This window comes from Aulostomus chinensis, chromosome 9 (assembly GCF_037954235.1).
Source record: "Aulostomus chinensis isolate RoL2024-O1b breed Wild chromosome 9, RoL_Achi_v1.0, whole genome shotgun sequence".
Classification (NCBI taxonomy): domain Eukaryota; kingdom Metazoa; phylum Chordata; class Actinopteri; order Syngnathiformes; family Aulostomidae; genus Aulostomus; species Aulostomus chinensis.
In genome coordinates, this window is record NC_141328.1 from 27,736,178 (window position 1) to 27,757,828 (window position 21,651).

General features: G+C 46.6%; 2 protein-coding genes across 2 annotated transcripts; both read left to right on the forward strand.

Annotated features, from left to right (window-relative positions):
* Positions 1–469: 469 nt before the first annotated feature.
* Positions 470–5,246, forward strand: arf3a (ADP-ribosylation factor 3a). Its single transcript, XM_086214799.1, has 5 exons — positions 470–599; positions 1,800–1,976; positions 2,067–2,177; positions 2,663–2,787; positions 2,873–5,246. Exons 2-5 carry the CDS (start codon positions 1,829–1,831, stop codon positions 3,032–3,034), a joined length of 546 nt encoding a protein of 181 aa, XP_086070925.1. The 5' UTR covers positions 470–599; positions 1,800–1,828; the 3' UTR covers positions 3,035–5,246.
* A 1,781-nt stretch (positions 5,247–7,027) lies between these two features.
* erbb3b (erb-b2 receptor tyrosine kinase 3b) lies at positions 7,028–20,915 on the forward strand. The gene is made up of 28 exons (XM_086214800.1): positions 7,028–7,290; positions 9,301–9,455; positions 9,619–9,805; positions 10,259–10,384; positions 10,480–10,542; positions 10,750–10,868; positions 11,410–11,551; positions 11,645–11,758; positions 11,876–11,993; positions 12,076–12,149; positions 13,139–13,229; positions 13,961–14,163; positions 14,371–14,503; positions 14,606–14,699; positions 15,325–15,482; positions 15,585–15,641; positions 16,338–16,479; positions 16,593–16,712; positions 16,799–16,897; positions 17,002–17,187; positions 17,263–17,418; positions 17,515–17,590; positions 17,661–17,807; positions 17,903–18,000; positions 18,481–18,657; positions 18,751–18,819; positions 18,932–19,208; positions 19,314–20,915. Exons 1-28 carry the CDS (start codon positions 7,212–7,214, stop codon positions 20,153–20,155), a joined length of 4,302 nt encoding a protein of 1,433 aa, XP_086070926.1. The 5' UTR covers positions 7,028–7,211; the 3' UTR covers positions 20,156–20,915.
* The last annotated feature ends 736 nt before the right edge of the window (positions 20,916–21,651 follow it).

Here is a 21,651-nt window from a genome sequence, read left to right on the forward strand (position 1 = left end):
GTACATATTTCCTCATAATAAATTTGCCCTGGTGAAACTGTAAGAATAAACATTTGAAATCACCTCACACACTCCATACTCAACATGATGAATATTGGTAAGTTCTCTGTTTTGGGGCCTCCTGTCACTTCAGCAGTCGTGACACACGGGAGTGCTGCTGCCAGGAAGTATCGCCGGCGTCCTATTACAGTCAGGCAGTTACTTATTCATTAAGATCCTGTGTTAATTATTTAAGCATGTTTGCCTGTAGACTTGTAGTTGTGCAACAGCACACTAATAAAGTGCTGCTGCATGTGAGGTCTGTCATTAAAAACCAAAAGGAACCTTTAATTAATCAACTGCAGCCAAACAACGCCGACACCGGTGCTGCAGAGTCGGCGGCATCTCACACACACGGATAATTTCAATCCCTCTGTCACTGCTGCTGCTTTTTTTTAATTTTTTTTTTTTTTTTACAAGTCATCGAGGATGACAAACGTGTATCGTTCCTTGAAATGTCGCGAGAACGCGCAGCGCCAGAGCCCCGCCAACTCATCGCGAGACTACCGTCCACTCCTCCTCCGCCTGGATCCTGCTGGTAGCCTGCCTGCCGTTGACTGGTAAGTGTGAATGGGATGCAAATGGCGAAATTGCGCAAAGATGTAATGCGGGTATTAATAAAGGTGACCGTGGCATGCGTGGCGTCGTTGCGACGCCCGTGGAGCTTCGTCGGTAAATGAACGGTTGCTGATCCACGACATCAGGCCGACCCGGGGTGCTAGTCGTGACTCTACGGGGAGATTACAGCGGGGAAATTACATCGGAGATTATGTTTTTTGTTGTTGTTTTTATTCACGTATATTCACGCGTTATTATCGTCACCGTCATTTTTGAAACATCAACAGACGTTAGCTGGTATTGTGGCTACCCTCGCGCGCTCCTAACCCGTCCTCGAGCTAGCGGGATGAAATGTGTCGCATTCAGATTCTGCTGCAGCATCGGTCCCCCTCGCGTTACGACAGATGTGGTCTCCCCTGCCAGTTTATTAGGTACCCCCAGATATCAGTGCGCCCCCCCCCCCCCCAAACACAGCAGCCCGAGCTTTCGTGAGGCCTGTGGGCTTCTTCTTCTTTTTTTTTGACGTCAGTAACACCCAGAACGAGCATCAAAACGAACAAACACCCTTGAATAATAACATCCCTGAACGTGACAGCCCTCAGGAGGGAAGATGTCAGTGCAGAGATGAGTGTGTTAGAGAGGGGAAGCTGTGCTGGATAAAGAGGAGTGGATGGGCTCAGCAAGCTGAGGGTGCTGGGATGGAGAGAAGATGCCCCACGCACATTTCTGTATTGCTGATTTTGGAGAATCCCCGTGTGACTGTTAAAGGACCCAACCAGAACCTGTGGTCACACACTCATCACCGCCGGCGCGCCTGTGCCATCCAGTGTATCATGATTTGATTGTGACACGCATCGCGAACAGTGTGAAAGGTGGTAATCCTGCACCGCACGTAAGCTGATCCTCACGTTACACATCCAGTATGGCGGTTGATTTCCTCAGCGAGCTGCCAGGGTGTAAAGCAACAGCCTTTGAGTCGGGTCAGCCGCCTGCCGAGGTGTGAAGTATGCTTTTACTGGCTCTCCTCTGAGGTGGCTTGGAGCTGTAATGAGGTGGTAATGTCGAGAGCTGCTTCTTTTGAAGCGCTACTGTGTCACCGCCACATGTTTTCTGGTGTGGTTATGACTCTCTAAACGGTTTATTTGGCTGTTTTGCTGCTGCGTCTGGATGTAAAGTGATCTTCTCACCTCCCTGTGCAACAGTTCTGTTGAGGTGAGAGCCGCCAGTCGTCATGGGCAACATCTTCGGCAACTTGCTAAAGAGCCTGATAGGCAAAAAGGAGATGAGGATTCTCATGGTGGGGCTGGACGCTGCTGGGAAAACCACCATCCTCTACAAGCTGAAGCTGGGGGAGATCGTCACCACCATCCCCACAATCGGTGAGGGAGGAGAGCACCGCCGGTGGCATTCGTCAGTGAATTTGTCCCTCGGTTACTCACTTTGATTTTTTTTTTTTTTTTTTTTTTCAGGTTTCAATGTGGAGACGGTGGAGTACAAGAACATCAGCTTCACCGTGTGGGATGTGGGCGGTCAGGACAAGATCCGACCCCTGTGGCGGCACTACTTCCAGAACACCCAGGGTGAGCCTGGTATTAACATTCTGACTGATCCAGTCGCAGGTGCACTGCTGTAAGTACGTGGGTTCACATGCGGCGTTGGGATGAATCCGGAGTGACCCCTTGTGATTGGATCTCACCTCCTCGCTGCGTACGCAAAGAAACGCCTACCTTAATTTTATTTGCATCTCGCGCTGCAGCGTCACTGCTCGTGTATCCGGCCATTTTTTTTCCCCCCCAAATGGAGATTAGTGGACAGTCGGGGCTGCCTGCACTTCGTCGGCCATGTTGGGTTTGAGAATCCCTCTCGGCGTCCACAGCCCTGTCTGACTAATGTCAGAGATGAGGTCATATGCTTATTTTGATCGTCTTAGTCACGTTGAAATCATCAACATTGAATGAACTTGGTTCAGCGCTGAAATGATGACAGCGTGCTGGGAGGAATGGCCCTGGATTGTATTGGCAGATTCAGTAGGTTTGCTAACGCCGGTGTCCTCCTGGTCCCGCAGGCTTGATCTTCGTGGTGGACAGCAACGACCGTGAGCGGGTGAACGAAGCTCGAGAGGAACTCATGAGGATGCTGGCGGAGGACGAGCTGCGGGACGCGGTTCTTCTCGTCTTCGCCAACAAACAGGTACAGTTTTGTCTCCTCTTCTGTTTTTTTGCCCTGCAGTCGTTGCACGTCACTGAGCTGCGGACTCTCACCTCGTGTCAATCAGGACCTCCCCAACGCCATGAACGCTGCCGAGATCACAGACAAGCTGGGCCTGCACTCCCTCCGCCACCGCAACTGGTACATCCAGGCCACCTGCGCCACCAGCGGAGACGGCCTCTACGAGGGCCTGGACTGGCTGGCCAATCAGCTGAAGAACAAAAAGTGAAGGGTGTGGTCAGTGGAGCGGGGAAGAGCCTGGGTGCCAGCTCCAGGTAGTGTTTCTAGTGGATCCGTTGTGTTTCCATGGCCAGGCTGTGCTGAAAAGCTCCCGGGGGGCAACTCTCAATGGCTTTCCCCCCCCCCCCCCGAAATGTTCTCTTATTTATTTTCTTTGATTAATTTATTTTCTTTGGATCTGCAGTGAGCGTTTGTATCATTTATGAACCAATGGTGTCACAGTTGACCTAAATGTCCTACATTCTATACACGTCATACATAAATATTGGGATGTACTTGTGTAACGTTACTGTAAAGGCATATGTATTTCCCCTACTTTGCAGTCTCAATGACCTTTGACCTGTATGACCTTTGGTTTTGTTCGGACTCATGTTGACAGAGCGATCTTATCGAACTCAGATACTTGATGTAAATTATAAAGAATGTTATATTAGTATAGTGGGAGCACATTTGCTGATCTCAGAATATTATCATATTGTTAAAAAAAATCCTATATTCATGCAGATAAATGTAAACTTGTCATCTTCCATCCAAACCGATGTTTTACCTCCACCACAGAGAGCAATTTGTATTTTATGAAACATTGTAATCAGATTAGAGTTTATTTAAATATATTTTTTAATAATTTTGAATTTATTTATTTTATTCAGCAGAAGTTTTTTTTTTGTTGACACGGTGAATAGTCTTGAACTGGATGTATTTTTGTCACGGTTTATTTAATGGTAAGCTTATTTGTTGATTTCATTTTCCCAGCGCGTCACATGGTTTCTCCCTTTACTGCGATGTGCGTTTCCTGCTGAGGCAGCCGGTGTAAAAAGAAGCCCCAGACTTCATTTATTCTGCATGGAGGTCTCCCAGAACTGGCTTGTGGGCTTGATGGAGCTGTGACATACTGCTGCTGTAAATAACAACTCGTCTGGTTCAATAAGGGTTAAAATAATTCGTCCGGCGCCGCTGAGGTGCGATGGCTGAGCTGATGCAGGCCAACAGTAGAAAACAACGCTGCCACTGGCCTGCCCTGCAGAGTGACGCGGCAGAGCAAGCGACTGGCAACATTCGTGAGCTTAATGTGGTTTTTCAGTGTTTTTCCTTTTTTTTTTTTCGTCAGTTGCGCGAGCAGCTGCGGCCTCGCTGTCAGAGGAACTCTCATGGCTCGTCATCCTGATTTATTCATCCCTAATTGGCGTACCACGTTTCTTGTGTTAATTGTAGCTCAGTGTATCGCGTTGCACAGAACGACTCCGGTTGCATCAAAGTTGTGCTCACGTCACGTCTGGCTTTCATTTTTGGATGTTTTTGCTTTGGGTTTTTTTCTAGACCTGAAGGTAAAGTTCATGGTTGTTGTGTCTTTTTTTTCTTCTTCTTTTTTTTCTTGATTTGCTAACAGCATCAGGCTGTCTTCATTTTGCGTGTTCACACAAATCAGATCATTTGGGGGAAAAAAAAACCCAACAACCTGGGAGGGGATGATAGTAATACTGCATCTTAAGGCATGTTAATACTGTACAAGACCTATAATAAAAGAATTGTAATAGCCTGTTTTCTCAGACTATAATCTGAAGTACTGCTGCTGGTTGGTAATGCTGTACCGATAGATGTTAACTATGGATTTAGTGTAAAGTTTACCGAACAAACTTCTAATATGCAAAAGCATGCTTTTCTATGTCAGCGCAACTGTATATATGTTGATGTAACAAGAGCAGTATCTCCTGGTATTTGTGGTCAATTTGAGCGTTTTGTTGATACACCTGTAGATATCGGGGTCAGTGTGTCGGCAGATGTGTGTGTAACCGACAGCAGCTTGTGTGTGACGTGCCCTCTCTTCCCTTCAGTTTGGTGTGAACATTGTTTTTGTGGCCTTATATTTGCCAGTGGTTCATTTCTCTTTGATAACAGGTTTGTATGTAGGAAGGAAAGTCCCACATTCAGAAATCTCTAATCTCCCACACTGGTGCGTTCACTGTGCCGTCCTGGCTAAACACCCCCCCCCCCCCCCCCCCAGTGACCGTCGGCAGACTTAAGATAAAAATCAAATCAAGCGGCAGAACATTCCAAGTGATGTGTATTGAAAAAGGAACAAACTATTAACTCGTAGAGGAATATTAGCGTGAGGATGAAATGCGATCGGAACAACTTGGTCGAGTGTTGTGTGGTTCAGTTACTCCTGGCACTACGTTGATCAGTCAATAAAAAGACCAAAACTCAAATTGACTCTGTTCCCTTGTTGTCATTCACTGTTTCATACATGGCGCTCACTCATGACTGGTCGGGGAGCAAACGCTTCATTATCCCTGCTGCTAGCCAGTGCTAAACCTCAGTCATTAGCAGCAGGTTCTGCAATCTTGATAAAAACGTCGTGGTGCAGCCAGAAAGCTTGGCGAGGGTCTGAGCTGCCGTTCTTTACTGCTGACATCAAGACAAGTTTAGCACAGTCAGGTGGTTTCCCTGCAGAATGGCTCCAGTCCACCCAGAGTCACTTTGTCTCATCGGAGGTCCGTGTAGGGGAGGGTACCACTGTGTCTCCAGGGGTGTGACAGCAGTATGTGGGTCAGGGCTGCTCCCAGGGCCACCAGCTCTCAGGCCCCCTGCAGGATGACCACAATAGTAGCCCCAGGGCGGATGCCATAGCTGAGATTCCCATCCGTAACCGGGACGCCTTCGCTCGGGGCACAGACACACTGGCAGCGGCCCCATAATCAATTCATCAATCTCTGAAGGGAGTGGCAACCGCAAAAGGCCACAGCAGGCACCCCCCACCGCTCGCCTGGGACGGGACAGGGCCACCAGGGCTGACACCAGGGCTGACACCATGGTGGCGCTCTGAAACCCGGGGATCATCAACTCACTTAGACCAGACAAAAGCAGATGACCGCACATGAGGTGCAGGTGAACTTTGGTTTCTACTGTGAAATTTTCCCTTCAGTTTAACGGAGAGTCCCAGGAGTCACTCAGCCTAACTCGGTGACGTTTTCTTGTCCCTTCAACTCACACTAACGTCAGTTAAACCTTTCGTTTACGGTCAGAAGGGTTACTGAAGTTTTTGGATGCAGGAAAAACTCCTGTGACAGCAGTCCTGCTGATGCAGTGTGTGAGTCCACCTGCAGCAGCGCCGATCCTCAGACTCTGTCTCCTCCTGCTGGACGAAGACATGCTTGGAGTTCAGCGACCCAGGAAACAGAGCCCAAATGAGAGCTCTCTCCTTCCATTTACGTTCCATGTCCGTGCAGATGGAGACAAAAAGTCCAATTGCCATCAGAAGTGGCGATGATGGTGATAGAACGCAGCACAGTGTCATCCGACTCATGTCTCCAACAAAAACTGGATTCATCACACATCCGTCAGGCACATTCATCCGTCCATCAGTGAGTTGCTCCCTTTTTCATCCCAGCTTCATCTCCAGGAATCTTGACTGCTTTGAGGCAATTTTCTCAAATTGAGCGTGTTCTTGTTTTGGGCTCAGAAGCTACTTGAGCGTCTGACAATGCCGCCATTGTGACAGGCTGCTCCACGGGCATCAAAGGGCTGGTGATTAACCAGTTGACAGGGCCGAGGGGACAATACTGCTCTTTACGGGAGGGAAACAGTGCGGCCACTCACGTCGCTGGCGCTGACCGCAGATCTGCTTCTACACGCAGCAGCTGATCATCCGAACCTGGGAGGGCAGGCGGCGTTCACACGGGTGCGCGTGCTCGTTTATATGTTCCGCGCAACAGCGGACAACGAAGTGAACGTCTTTAACTTTTGCAGCTCATTATTCGATTCGGGTCCAGCGCAACTTAAATACTCTCCACAGATCAAGCAGGATATTTGGTGTTTTGCACGCTTAGTTGCAGTGACTGCTAGTGGAGTAAACACAAAGGGGGGGGGGGGGGGAGACGGACCAGCATCTGATTGGTCAAGGATTCGGGCTCCTGGCCAATCACATGTCACTCTCCGGGAGGGAAGTCCCAGCCTCAAAATAAACTGCCACTTGTTCGCTTCATCCAGCGTTGGGATTGCCGCGTTTTATTAGCTGTTTGTCACTCGTGATTTGCGTTTAAGTTTTCCTTTTTTTCCACTTCGACGGGAGCGTTTGCCCCCCTGGAGGCTGAGGTATCCCTCGGATGAAACTACTCGAACGACTGGAACGTTGAAGATGTGGTGAAATCTTACCGAGCAGATTCAAGATGAAGCAGCGGGGAGTTGTGCTCCTATGCGTGACACTGCTGCAGAGTTTACAAACGGCATCCCCACAAACCCACGAAGGTAGGAGACTTCTGAAACTACCGCGATATTTGTTAAACATAGTAAAGACGTAAGTCATTTTGTTTCATTTATCCTCCTGTATATGCACTCTTCCCTGCTGTTCACACTTCCTCTTTTCATGATCCATAATTCAATGTTCAGTGTCCATGACCTGCTTAACTTTATTTGCCTTACATCACGCAGTTATGTCGTAGTTTCTTGGAGAGCTTTTTTACTGTTATTACTGGGTCTGAAGTATTTTTATGAAGCAATATATCAGCACTTTATATACTGCCAGTGATGAATGGAAGCCATGTAAATGCCCCGGTGGAGACTTATTGCCAGTCATAAAGCCTGCTGACGACATCTGCTCCCTTTTAAGTTGATATTTTCAATCTGCAGATGATCTTTATTGCTCACTTGTTTGGGTTACGTGGCTGCATTTGTGCTTGTGGAGTCCTGCACGCTTCCTGCTGCCTTCTACTGCTGTGCGGGAAAGCACAGATTATATGAAGTCTCGACTTCAGCTGCTGTGAATTCCTGGAGTTTGGCGCAAAGACAGGAAATGTGTTGATGGTGCAGGTGCCTAAACTTTGGACATAAATGGTCAGTTCTGGTGAGCGAGAGATGGTGTGTATGTCCCCTTCCGTTCACGATATTTCCCTTCCCACTGCCAGAATGTCCCACTCACACACGGCCCATTGTCTGCTGCTATGATCTCAGCAGCGCAGACCCCTCAGACTCACATCAACGCACATGCACACACACAGAAGTACTGTCTGTCACTGCATCACCCTTCACTCACTGAGACACACTGTCCACATTTATAGCTTTATCACAATAAGCACTTTGTATGAGAACACCCCTTTCCCCCTCGACCCGAGGCCTCTGCTCCAGCAGCCCGGGGCCTGGATGGCTCCGTGCTCGCGGGGTTACAGACCGCCTGTTTCACTCTGCTTCACATGTAAATCTCCAGTCCACACGGCAGCAACACACAAAACACAGAAACACTGCAGGAGCAATATACACAGTAGCAATCACACGCCCTTGATGTCATACCAGGGTTTCTGCGTGACAAACAGTATTCACTGAATAGGTATCATTCAAACACACCATCTAAGCAAGCAAAACTTCCTCTAAACAGAAAACTTGATGCCTGGAAGCACAACCAAGTGTGTCAGCTACCTCGAAGCTGCAGCTACAGGTAAAAAAACAAAACAAAAAAACCCATAAAATAATACATCTAGATTAAAACCCAGTAAGGAAAAGGAACAGGAATGAAATAAAAATGAAGACGGATTGATTTAAACCATTACAAAGTGTGAGAACAATAAAATAACAATAGACCAGCAATAAAACAAATAAGATACGCATGTTGAACAACCCTAAAAAAGAATAGAGCACAATCGGAGAAAATAAGACTTATCAAGACCAGAGAACCAGACCTGGGGACGGCGAAGCCGAGGAATGGTTTTGGTTTTGTCTGAAGACACGATCGTGGTGAAGCACGCCAAAGACAGGTCAATAATAAACGTGATTTTTAGCAACGGCAGCGTGGCTCCTGCTTGTAAAGCTTTGTTTTGACTTCTTGAGCCTGAAAATTCTCTTGAATCTTTGACACTTTTGCTGATTTATAACCTGTCAGGCGTCGCAAGCAGACTCTTAAAACTTTAAACCTATTTGTCAGTCATACAGCAGTGAGTCATAATTTAAACAATGAATGACTGTCATCGGCTTCCAGCGAAAACCTGAAACTGAGCAAAATTAGACGGCAGGGCAAATTAGACAACCAGAACAGTTAAACTGGTTGAAATAGTTTGAGAAATACAAGAAAGTGGTTGGGAGAAGATGCAGCATCCAGGATCCTGGCAGGAATGAGGTTGAAGTCATGTATTGATTCCTTTATAATCCACAGGTTCAGCTCCTTGTGTTCGTTCCAACAAGCTGCAAATCACTGTGTGTGTGTCTGTGTGTGTGTGTGTGTGTGTGTGTGTCTGTGTGTGTGTGTGTGTGTGTGTGTGTGTGTGTCAGTGGTGTGTTCTGGCACCCAGAATGGACTGAGCTCCACAGGCACTCACGAAAATCAATACAACCTGATAAAGGAGCATTACGAAAGTTGTGAAATCATAATGGGAAACCTGGAAATCACCCAGATTGAGGACAACTGGGACCTCTCGTTCTTCAAGGTGAAAATCGACTTCATTACCTCACGAGGTGTAGAAGTGTTTTGCGCTGACTATGCTGCCCTTTATATAACATACATATATGTAAACCCCCCCCCCCCCCACTCTAGTGGAGGATTCCACAGAGGTCGAGTAGATGAGTCACGATCTTCTTCTTCTTCCCCAGACAATCCGCGAGGTGACAGGCTACGTCCTCATAGCCATGAACCACTTTCAGGAGATCCCCTTGGAGCAGCTGCGGGTCATCAGGGGAAGCACCCTTTACGGAAGACACTACGCTCTCTCGGTCTTCTTCAACTACCCCAAAGATGGCACCAACGGTCTGAGGCAGCTGGGGCTCGCAAACTTGACAGGTAACAGGAGAGGAGACTTCAGAACGTGGGGGGGGGGGGGGGGTAAACTTCCATGTTTGTTGAGGAGATAGAATGAGTCAGCTTATAAGGAGAGATACATTGTTTTAGTCCAGCGATAAAGAAAACATTTAGCTGGTGTTGGTTTTGTGCGCCGACCACAAGTCTTCCAAATAAGTGTGTATTTAAGGCAGGGAATCGAAAAATCTACAATAAACTTCACCACTTTACTTTTCAATCCCAAAGGTTTACATTTCCAAATGTTCAGGATCTGAATGATGCTACAACCTGCTGCAGCACAACAGCCAGCCTGGGATGGCCCTCAATTCTCTAGTGTCACTACTTGATGAATGCTGGGATTCTCAATGAATCAATATTGCATTTCTTTTTAGGATTATTGATTGGTTTTCTTGATCATAGACCATTTGCTCTCAAGTCTTTTCCATTCCTTCACAGAGATTCTGCAGGGAGGAGTTCAGATTATCAACAACAAGTACCTGAGTTATGGTCCGTGGGTCTTCTGGCGGGACATAGTCAGGGACAACAGTGCTCCGATCGACATCTTGTTAAACGGGGAGAGAGGTCAGTGTTGGGATTATTTCTCCAGGTTATTTCTGGAAGGTCTCGTTCTTGGAAGTGCTCATTTTTGAGGCTCTCTCTCTTCCTGGTTCTCTCAGGCCCATGCCACAAATCCTGTGGAGATTATTGCTGGGGGCCAAATGAGAGCCAGTGTCAGATCTGTGAGTGCACGATTGTTCAGTCTTCCTTTCTGTCCCTGATTTTCTCTCTTTGCTGAATGTCCCTCTTCATAGAGAGAGAGATGCACACAAAACACACACACACACATGTTCACACACAAAAACACACACACATGTGCACACACACAAACACACACACAACTCCATGTCGGTGACCTCAGGTTGACCCCTCTGTCCCGTGTGTCTCAGTGACTATGACGGTGTGCGCTCCGCAGTGCAATGGCCGCTGTTTTGGGACCAGCCCGAGGGACTGCTGTCACATCGAGTGTGCGGCGGGATGTAAAGGCCCCCTGGACGTGGACTGTTTTGTGAGTGCGATATTTTTGGAGTAGAAAGGTCATCAAAGTCGGGGGATAATGGACATTCCAAACTGCTTCCACTGCTTTCCAGATAAAATACATTAATTCCTACTTGTCATGAGCCTCACCTATTCATTTTGTCAATATTTCTTAAAAAAAAAGTATAATGTCCATTATTTACAATTAATCATATTGACAATAAATCGTTTTGCGAAACCAACAAAATATGAAACAACATATTGCACAATCATAGGATTTCTTTTTTGTCTGAAAAATAATCATCCTAAATCCACAATTATTCAATTCATTTTACAAATGCATGTAAAATTTGCATTTGACAGCAAAAATCAAGCGAACATCCAGTGTGTAAAACAGTTAGCGGTTGTGTTAACTGGAAATTAACATTTGTTAAACATGTTTGGGTTCCTTTTTGAAATGACTGGAGGATCTCAAGGCATTCCAAGGCCCAGTGATGGAAACATGACTTGTGACTTTCGGCGTGTGTGTGTGTGTGTGTGTGTGTGTGTGTGTGTGTGTGTGTCTGCACCAGGCCTGTCGTCACTTCAACGACTCCCGATCGTGCGTCCCCCAGTGTCCTCAGACTCTGATCTACAACAAGCAGACGTTTCAGATAGAGACCAACCCTGACGCCAAGTACCAGTATGGATCCATCTGTGTCTCTCAGTGTCCCAGTGAGTCTGTACCCTGAGCAACTGTTTCCCTACGGCCTGTTCACATATTCATTCATTCATCTGTCTCTCCTGATGGTTCCTGTCTGCCTCTAGCTCATTTCGTGGTGGACGGTAGCTCCTGTGTGAGCGTTTGTCCTCCGGACAAGATGGAGGTGGAAAGAGAAGGCCAGAGACGGTGTGAGCCCTGTAGTGGCCTCTGCCCAAAAGGTTCAACCCTACAGAACAAGCTCAGTGTAACGTGCTGCATGGGTGCTGCGTCGATAAAACCATCATCATTGTTATAATTATCCGTGTCTGTGTTTGGTTGTTTTGTCATGACTGTAGTGTGCGAAGGCACCGGTGCAGTCCACAGGCAGACGGTGGACTCCAGCAACATCGACGGCTTCATCAACTGCACCAAAATCCAAGGCAGCCTTCACTTCCTGGTCACAGGGATTCTGGGGTAGATGTTTGTTCTGCGTCTGACAGCACGGCGCCGTGGCGTACAATCAGCATGTTCATAACGAGTTTCTGTCTTCTGTCAGAGATGACTTCAAAAAAATCCCACCTCTGGATGCCAAAAAGCTGGAGGTGTTCCGCACCGTCAGAGAAATCACAGGTTCGTGTGTTTAGTTGATACACTTGCTATCTTTCACCCATCGTTTAGGTTGACCCAGATAATTTCAGACCTTAACCTTGATTGAGGGAACTGTTTAAAGTGAGAGACTCCTCAAGTTTCTTGTCCCAGGTTCTCAAGTCCAAGTCATTGGCACTGGGACGTTGATGAATTTTAGTCATTATTGCAAAGTCAGCACTTGAAAACTTATCAATAGTCTGCAAATAACAATCTAGCCAAGTTAGCATGCATTAAAGCTAATAGCAAGCTGATGCACAGCTGATGCGGCTAAGCTAACGGTTGCTAATCTCAATGTTAACTCACTAAAGTGAGACTGATCTATCCGCCCTCTCACACACAGTTGTTCAGGAAACAATTCGCTGATTGGTTAAATCCCAAAACCCAACTAATTTTGATGTCTTTTGAAAATAAAAATATAAAACCATCAATACCTCGTAGTCAATGCTTTGCTCATTCTAGCGAAATTCTTCATTCTCAAGGCCGCATTTACAAAGACGCCACCCATCCGTATTTACTTCCTCGGTGACTTTTAACTTTACAGCAAGTAATGGAAATTACTGCAAAGTATGCTTCTAATGTTTATGCATTCCATGAAAATTACCGCAACAATACAGTAACTGGAGTTTACTTATCCACTCTACCCTTGATACATGCGTGTATTGGATTTCAAGTTATTGTTTTATTTGTGTAGCTCTGACTTCACTTGTAGGGACACACTTATCGTTTCACTGTCATATTATCATAATGATAAATGGATTCTTTAATGCTTTGAAGTTTGTAAATTGAATTTATATTTGGATCCAAGTATTCAGTATATTGTTGCCCAAGAGATGCAAAAAACAAACAAAAGTTGACAAAAATGTTCCCACCTCGGTACACTTGCCTCCGTGTACAACGCTCTGAAACAATCAAAATGAACTCTGAATCTTTTTTTTTTTTCTTTAATTATTGTCATTGTGTTTAATTATCAGATATTCTTAAGATCGAGTCGTGGCCCAAAGAGCTGAACGATCTGTCGGTTTTTTCCAGTCTCACGACCATTCAAGGGAGGTCGCTCTTCAAGTGAGTCCTGCCTGCTCGCCGTGTGAAACTGGAAATGATGCCAATGTTTCTGTGCGTGTCAGAGTTTAGAATTTGGTGTCAGTTAGTAGAAATTGACTGAATTGAAATGAACAAGGAGCCACGGTGGTGCAGTGGTCAGCACTGTGGCCCCCCAGCAAGGAGGTTGTGGGTGGAGCCCCGGCTGGAGCACGTGGTCTTTCTGTGTGAGTCTCCATGTTCTCCCTGTTCCTGCTGGGTTCTCTCTGGTACTCCAGCTTCCTCCACAGTCCAAAGACATCAAGAGGGACCAGGTTAATCCAGACTCTAAATTGACCGTAGGCGTGGCTGGGAGAGCCAATGGTTGTCTGTCTATATGTGTTGGCCCTGCCATGGACTGGTGACCTGTCCAGGGGGAACCCCGCCTCTGGATGGATGGATGGATGGATGGATGGATGGATGGATGGATGAACGGAAATGAAACATGAATTAAACATTAAAATACATTTAGTAACTTTTCTTCTTATTGAAAGAGGAAATCTGCTTGAGTGTACTGGAACCAGAAAGTTTAAGTGGAAAAAAAAACAGACGACCATAAGCAAGCTTTTAAAGCTTTCCTCCAGTTTTACAACGACCATCTGAAGACACAAACCAGCGCTACAGACTTTGACATTGGCAAGAGCTCAAATCCTTTCTTCCCCCAAACTTAAGTGTTGTGGTTTTCTCTGTTTTCTCTTCCAACCGGTCAACCGAAGGCGATTTTCTCTGATGGTGATGCACATACCCAACCTTACCTCACTGGGTCTGCGCTCTCTCCGAGAGATCAGTGATGGCAGTGTGTACATCAGCCAGAATGCCAACCTCTGTTACCACCACACTGTAAACTGGACGCAGCTGTTCAGAGGCCGCAGAGTTCGAGTCAACAACATCAGCGGCAACAAGCTGCTGGCACAATGTGGTGAGGCGGTCTGGGAGGGATATGCACCCGTTGGAGTTGAAGGCAGGATTAAACAATTACTGCGAGCTATGAATCTGTCTGCAAAAACAGCACACATTGTGTGGTCAGGGCAAGCATCTTCGTCCTCGCATATCTGTTTCATTTGGAAATGCATTTTTTTTGTTACTATGAATTTCTGCAGCTGATTCTATTCTTACACCGCTGCAGTTGCAGAGGGCCATGAGTGTGACCTGCTGTGCTCAGACTCTGGCTGCTGGGGCCCGGGGCCTGACCAATGTCTTTCCTGTAGGAACTACAGTCGAGACGGCACTTGTGTGAACAGTTGTAATTTTTATACTGGGTTAGTAGATTTTAGGTCATATTCGTCTGATTTTGGTTGCGTATTGAATTCATTAAGATCATTTAACTTCGTTTTTTGTTTGTTTTCTAACTGTGCCCCAAGTTCTCCGAAGGAATTTGCCAGGCCTGATGGAGAGTGTGTGGCCTGTCATCCGGAGTGTAAGCCTCAGCATGGAAAGCTCAGCTGCTCTGGACCGGTAATCACCTGTGACGCTCCTGTGGTCTACGTTCAAGTTCTATTTGTTGGTTACCAAATTTCTGCATGACTACACACCACTGCAGGTTCAGTTTAAGTTTCTGCAAAAACAACAACAACAACAAAAAAACACAACTCTAAACAAGTCAAGTCTTAATAGTAAGAGAAACTGATTTCACTGTGAGCTGTCTGTCATATCTGTGTGTGCGTGTGTGTGTGTGTGTGTGTGTGTATGTGTGTGCGGGATTATGCAGAAAATTTACTCTGAATTTCATAAAACTCAGTGGAACTGGTGAGTTGTGCTCTGATGTGAGCAGACGAGGATTTTTGACTTCATGAACAAAAAGCAATTTATGCGATTTTATGGCAAAAAAAATACAAACCCAGTTGGCGTGTGACAGTGCAGTTATGGTCAGAAACAGAGAGTCTTTCAGATGCATCCTTGTCTCACTGGGTATAGAAGCTTAGCATCACCATGGCAACCTCTAACTGCGGTTATTCTCATAATAACTCCACGGACACCATCGTCTCAATTAGCCAAAAATGACCAGAGTTCTTCACAGTCTCCCTCACTGTCTCCGTTACTTCTGTTCTTTCCCCGTTGGTGTTTTCTGTGTGGTTGTCAGGGTGCGTTCGAGTGTGTGGAGTGCGCCAACCTGCGAGACGGCCATCACTGCATGTCCTCGTGTCCTGCTGGTGTACACGATGGACAGAGGGGGCTGATCTTTAAATACCCCAACAAAGAGGGTCATTGTGAGCCGTGTCACCACAACTGCACTCAGGGGTGAGACTGGACTCAACGTGTGTGTTCCCACGTGTGTGTGTGTGTGTGTGTGTGTGTGACCTCATCATCTACGATTTAGAATCATCTCTTTATCTGTCACAGGTGCTCAGGTCCGGGACTGAGTGACTGTTTAGAGACAGTAAGACTGGCTATTAGTAGGTGAGTGTCTCCCTCTGCTGGTACAAATAAAATTCTGTGTCACATGACATGTGATTCCCTCCCAACTGACACCTCCATCAGGCGAGGCACCAACACTAATGAGAACAGTGCTGTTCTCTGTCACAAAACACACATCTGGGACAGAAATGTGTAACTGGATAGATCAAAATACAAAGACGCACCTTCTTCAAGTTTCATCTAGTTTTATGTTGTTGGTCAAACCTCTTTTTCTTTCTTACTATTTTTCATCCCTTGCATGTTGTAATTCACCTCACTGGAGCGCTGCCGGCTAGTGCTCTTCGCTTCGCTTCGATTTTGGATGCAGTCAAAGTCTGTTAAGGAATCAAAAATGAATAAAAAACAACATGTAAAACCTCTTTCTCAATCCAGTTACACTGGTTAGTACTGTCCCTTTTATAATTCAGCATATTTACATTCCAGAGAACTGGGAAGCCAGAGTAGAATGTACTTACAAAAAAACCCCTTCATTAATCATCGTGGAGATGAAAGTTTGAAATGTTTGTGAGATTGATTTGAAGTCACCGAGCCCTCCCTCCCTGCAGCTGCTGCTAGCGTCTGGAGGAACACGGTTTTGATCGGACACCGCAGGAACTGAACATTATATCATATCTAATTTTACTTCTCTCGGTTCCTCACCTTCTTCTGGTCTTCCTTCCCCACCCTGTCATCTGGCAGTGGTCAGATCACAGGCATCGCTTTGGGTGTGCCGTCCTGCTTCATTTTCTGCCTGGCGTTGTTCTTCCTGGGCGTGCTGTACCACAGAGGCCTGGCCATCCGCCGCAAGAGAGCCATGAGGAGGTACCTGGAGAGCGGCGAGGTGAGTCACGCTGGGGCTGAGTCAACCCCTATGGGCTGCCATGCGCTGATGAATACGTTTGTTTGCTTCCTGGAGGAGGCGGTCATCTGGGAATGACTCTTGTTTTCTGGCAGAGCTTTGAGCCTCTGGGTCCTGGAGAGAAAGGCACCAAAGTTCATGCTCGCATCCTGAAGCCGTCAGAGCTGAAAAAGATCAAGTCCCTGGGCTCTGGAGTTTTTGGCACAGTGCACAGGGTAATCCTCATGACCCATTTGTCTTTTTTTTCTACTGATTCATGTCACTCCTTTAAGAAAAGACGTGCCTTTAATGTGTGTTTCAGGGTTTTTGGACTCCAGAGGGAGAGACGGTGAAGCTCCCTGTGGCCATCAAGACCATCCAGGACAGCTCCGGCCGACAGACGTTCACTGAGATCACCAACGTAAGAATCAGTCTCAATATCAGAAGCCATTCAATGAATGTAGAGCAGAGACGTAAAGGAGACATGTAAAACGTAATCACATGTCATATTTTGTGGTCCTGTAGCACATGCTGTCCATGGGCAGCCTGGATCACCCCTACATCGTCAGGCTCCTGGGCATCTGTCCAGGAACCAGCCTGCAACTGGTGACCCAGCTCAGCTCACAGGGCTCCTTACTGGAGCACATTAGGCAGAACAAGAGCAGCCTGGACCCCCAGCGCCTGCTCAACTGGTGTGTGCAGATTGCTAAGGTGAGTGCTGCTGGGCTATTTTAAAAATGTGAAGTTTGGAGAGGCTGTCAGAACGGTGACATGTTTGTGTCTCAGGGTATGTACTACCTGGAGGAGCACTGCATGGTGCACAGGAACCTGGCTGCTCGCAACATCCTGCTGAAGAACGACTACCAGGTCCAGATCTCTGACTACGGAGTGGCCGACCTCCTTTACCCTGACGACAAGAAATATGTCTACACTGACACCAAGGTTGTTGGGAATGATTCAGTTCATCATACACCTTCATTTTGAAGGCGCACGCTCTGCCAACTGAAAGCCTTTTCTGGACTGTATCTCCTAATCCAGACTCCAATCAAGTGGCTGGCACTTGAAAGCATCTTGTTTCGAAGATACAGTCATCAGAGTGACGTCTGGAGTTATGGTAAGTCTTTGTTTTGGCTCCCGATAAATAAAACTAAGTATCTAAATGTCGCCACTCTCGTCCTGAACAGGGGTGACAGTGTGGGAGATGATGTCATTTGGGGCGGAGCCTTACGGATCCGTGCAGCCTCAGGAGTTGCCGAGTCTGCTGGAGAAGGGCGAACGTCTGTCACAACCTCACATCTGCACTATAGACGTCTACATGGTCATGGTCAAATGTCAGTATCGCAAAATGTCAGTATCGCAAAATGCAGTGCAACAAACACACAAAGATAGACGTTTCTGAAATGCGTGGTTTGCGTCTCCCGCTCAGGCTGGATGATTGATGAAAACATCAGGCCGACCTTCAAAGAGTTGGCCGGTGACTTCACTCGCATGGCAAGAGACCCACCGAGATACCTTGTCATCAAGGTGAGGCCATGATCAGCATTTGTTTTTACAGTTTCAGTGAAACTGGACACAAAAAGTGTTGTTTGCCTTTCTAGTTCTCATTAACAGGTGCCTTGAGTGCACAAAGAGATTTTTTTGCACTTGTGACTCAGGAATACTGAAAGCGCTTGGAACGAATGGATACTGATGGCTAACAACAGTGAAAGCAACCAAAAAAAACAAAACAGCAAAACAAATTACTGAACACACGACTGGTTAAAGAAGATGCGCATCATAGAGGCTGATGGGACTTAGAGTTCGTAAACACATATGTGTGATTGTTAACGATTAGCTTCAAGCTAAATATACACAGCTGGCTCTTTCTGCATTCAGGAAGAAGTAATGCAGGAGGGAAAAAACTTCTTCAGACACCTACTTGTTAGCACTTGAAAGGTACACTACACGTTTTGGTTCAGTATTGGTCTATCGGGTTTGGAGTGAACCCTTTAAATTATTCTGTAGCTGGAAGGCGAAGAATCTACCCCTGGAGAGATCCGTCGAAGGGAATCAGAGCGAGGGCTTCTAGACGCAGCGTTGGAGGATGAAGATGAGCGAGGATTAGGCGAAGGTTTAGCTACACCTCCCATCCAACAGTCTCCCTCCTGGAGTCTAGCTCGCTCAAGGATTAACTCTTACAGGGTAAATAAGTCAAGATTTGATCAAACAGACTCTTTCATTTGGGCCGTGGCCTGACAAGAGTCAAATAATCTTATTTTCTTCCCTGATTTGCAGAGTGGCACTTCTCAGGCCGGACCTGGGTACCTGCCGATGACCCCGAGCCCTGTAGACACCATCCGTCAGGTATGAAACACTCAAGCAAATGCATGTGAATAACTTGTTTTCTATGGAATTACAGGTCATAAATAAATATACACGTTTAAATCAACATTATTACGCTGTGTTTCTGCATCAGCTGTGGTTTCAGAGGTCACGCTTGAGCTCGGTGCGAACGCTTCCTGAGAGGTCAGAGGTCAGGGGGAGCGGCAGGGACACAGAGGAAGGATCAAGGAGACTTCACAGGGCCCGGTTTGGCTCGGAGCGAGGAAACCCTCATACGTCCACCAGCCGGCACAGGAAGCTCTCCACAGCGTCGAGTCCATCTTCATATAAGGTGTGGACGTCAGGGGAGGAGGAGGAGGTGGACCACTACGGCTATGTCCTCCCTGGCTCACCTGGAACTCCAGACAGAGGTAAACGATCCCAGCTAAGACAGAGGGGTGCTGATGTAGCATGATGTTATTGTGTGTTTCTTAAATTTTGGAATGAATAACTGTATGTTCTGTCATGGCTCACAGTCTGTAAAGCCTCTGGACGAAGAAACTCAAGACTGACCAAAACTAATCTGTCTCTCGTGGTGATAAATCCTTCGTCTGAGTATGAGGTTATGAGGAAAGACTCTGGTGCTCCTGCTTGTTCAACCAGGTTCGACTCATCACTGGTCGATGGAACTCCCGTCGCAACTTCTTGTAAAACTTTACCTTCCTCGCGCGTCACGACTCCATCACTCATGGAGGATATGACACAAACACAGAGCCCAGTTTTAGCTGGAAAGAGTTTGCAGGTGGATGAGGATTGTGAGGGAGATGTAGCAGGATGGAGAGAGTCCACAGAGAGACTGAGGCCAGAGGGTGAGGTCAGAGATGTGGACGACCTCGAACAGGCCGCTCGAGGGACAGGCAGGTATGAATACATGGATATCAGACGCTGTGACTCTACAGAGGGAGAGGACCCACCACAGGAGGAGTGTCTGACATCTGCTGCGGAGGAAACAGGCACGGCAGAGGAGAGCCAACGAGTGGAGGAGGGGAAAAAGTACACAAGTAAACAACCTACAACACCTCAGGGGATCCCGAGCGATGTGGGCATGCCCAGACCAGATGGAGTGAAAGTAGAGGAGTACGAGGAGATGGCCAGGTTTGGAGGTGTGCCCGCTGAGTGGGAGCCGGCAGACTACCAGAACCTCCCAGCGAGGGGGAGGGCTGTTCCTGAGGAGATGGGCAGCGGCAGGTGCGCGGGGATCGGGGGATACATCAAGGTGTGTGCTGGCATGGGGGAGCCTGGCAGCAGCACATCATTTGATAACCCAGACTACTGGCACAGCAGACTGTTCCTCAAGCCAGATGCTGTGCGCATCTAATAACGTGGACTGGGACGGAGGCGCAGCGGCGGCTGCAGCCATGTTAGCTCCTCCGCAATATTCTTGTCATTTTTATAATGTTTTAAGGCTTTTTTTGTCTTTACGTTTACAGCATCGAACCATAAAAGAAAGATGAAAGTAATAAAACACGGTTCTGTTCCACAGCCTTGTGATACGGTAAATAAATGTTTCAAGGTTACAGAAGGCCGGTAGGAGGCCTCAGGGAAGACCCAGGACACGCTGGAGACACCGTGTCTCTCAGCTGGCCTGGAAATGCCTCGGGATCCTGAGCTGGACGAAGCAGCCGGGGAGAGAGAAGTCTGGGTCTGCTCAGGCTGCTGCCCCCGCGACCCGACCCTGGATAGGGGGAAGAAAATGGGTGGATGGAGGGACGGATGGAAGGTTACAGAACCTAAAATGCAGCATTTGACTCTGAACCTTAAAGCAGATAAGACTTTATAACTTTTATCTTACAGCATTTAAATGTGACGTTGTTATGATCACTGATTTTTGTGGCATTAAAATGAGGCATTCAAGTACCATTATTGTCAAGCAACATTACAATATTTTTCAAAAATAGCAATTATTAAATAAATGAAAAGATGCAGTTATTGTTAAGATGTGTAATCATTTCTGTCTGTAATTTGTGTGTCTTTTTTTCGTGTTGCGTGTGTTCATGGAATAAAACAATTCTGTATCTTGAAAATTCTCTTTCAAGTGTGGCACTGAATAAAATGAAGCAAATCCTTGTGGTGCTCAGGCTCATCTAATCAACAACAGAAAATGGGATACTTGAAGTCACTGATGACACTGATCAAAGATGAGGAATGCGAGGAGAGAGACATCAGCGTCTCTCTGCACGTTTCTTTATTTTAATGGAGAAACAGGTTATTGTGGATGTAAACTCGACGCTGACTGAGTGTGAAATACATGTGACAACAGCAAATTACCAGAACCAGTACTGTGTTTTAAGCAGTGGTAGAAACTGATGAAAAACGACTTTCAAAGATGAACTGCAGCGCCAAAAAAAACAACAAAAAAGCATTAAGATGAATTAATATTGAATTCAAGTAATCAGCCAGTTAAGCTCACTTGCTGTGTCTTTTTCATTAAAAAAAAAAAAAGCCCTGAAAAGAAGACAAGCAAAGGATTGGTCGGTCAGCTTGCACGTAAAACTATCAGGCAGCCATAATCCCACAATCATTTTCTTGTACTGGAGTCTTTCACCGATGTGCACACCTCTTTTCTGACCCAAGCAGTTCTAAACATGATTTTGACATTTGCAATTAAAAAAAAGGTACCAACATCTGTTCCAACACTGGCAGGAGGGATCATGATTACTGACTGACGAAGGACCTCCAGCACTGTGGGAGAGGGACAAAAAAAAACTGGACTTCACTCAAAGTTTTTCCTCATGAAACGAGTTTGCCTTCATATATTTGAGAGGTTTTACAAGTTTTAAGACAATATTGCAGATTTTCACAATCGTTTCAAAT

What these genes read in the sequence shown, in the direction of transcription:
- erbb3b (XM_086214800.1), top strand. Translation starts at nt 7,212, where the DNA reads ATGAAGCAGCGGGGAGTTGTGCTCCTATGCGTGACACTGCTGCAGAGT. An exon ending in TGAGAGCCAGTGTCAGATCT is followed by an intron (nt 10,543 to 10,749) that starts GTGAGTGCACGA and finishes CGTGTGTCTCAG; the next exon opens with TGACTATGACGGTGTGCGCT. An exon ending in ACCTGGAACTCCAGACAGAG is followed by an intron (nt 19,209 to 19,313) that starts GTAAACGATCCC and finishes CATGGCTCACAG; the next exon opens with TCTGTAAAGCCTCTGGACGA.
- arf3a (XM_086214799.1), top strand. Translation starts at nt 1,829, where the DNA reads ATGGGCAACATCTTCGGCAACTTGCTAAAGAGCCTGATAGGCAAAAAG. An exon ending in CACCACCATCCCCACAATCG is followed by an intron (nt 1,977 to 2,066) that starts GTGAGGGAGGAG and finishes TTTTTTTTTCAG; the next exon opens with GTTTCAATGTGGAGACGGTG. An exon ending in TCGTCTTCGCCAACAAACAG is followed by an intron (nt 2,788 to 2,872) that starts GTACAGTTTTGT and finishes CGTGTCAATCAG; the next exon opens with GACCTCCCCAACGCCATGAA.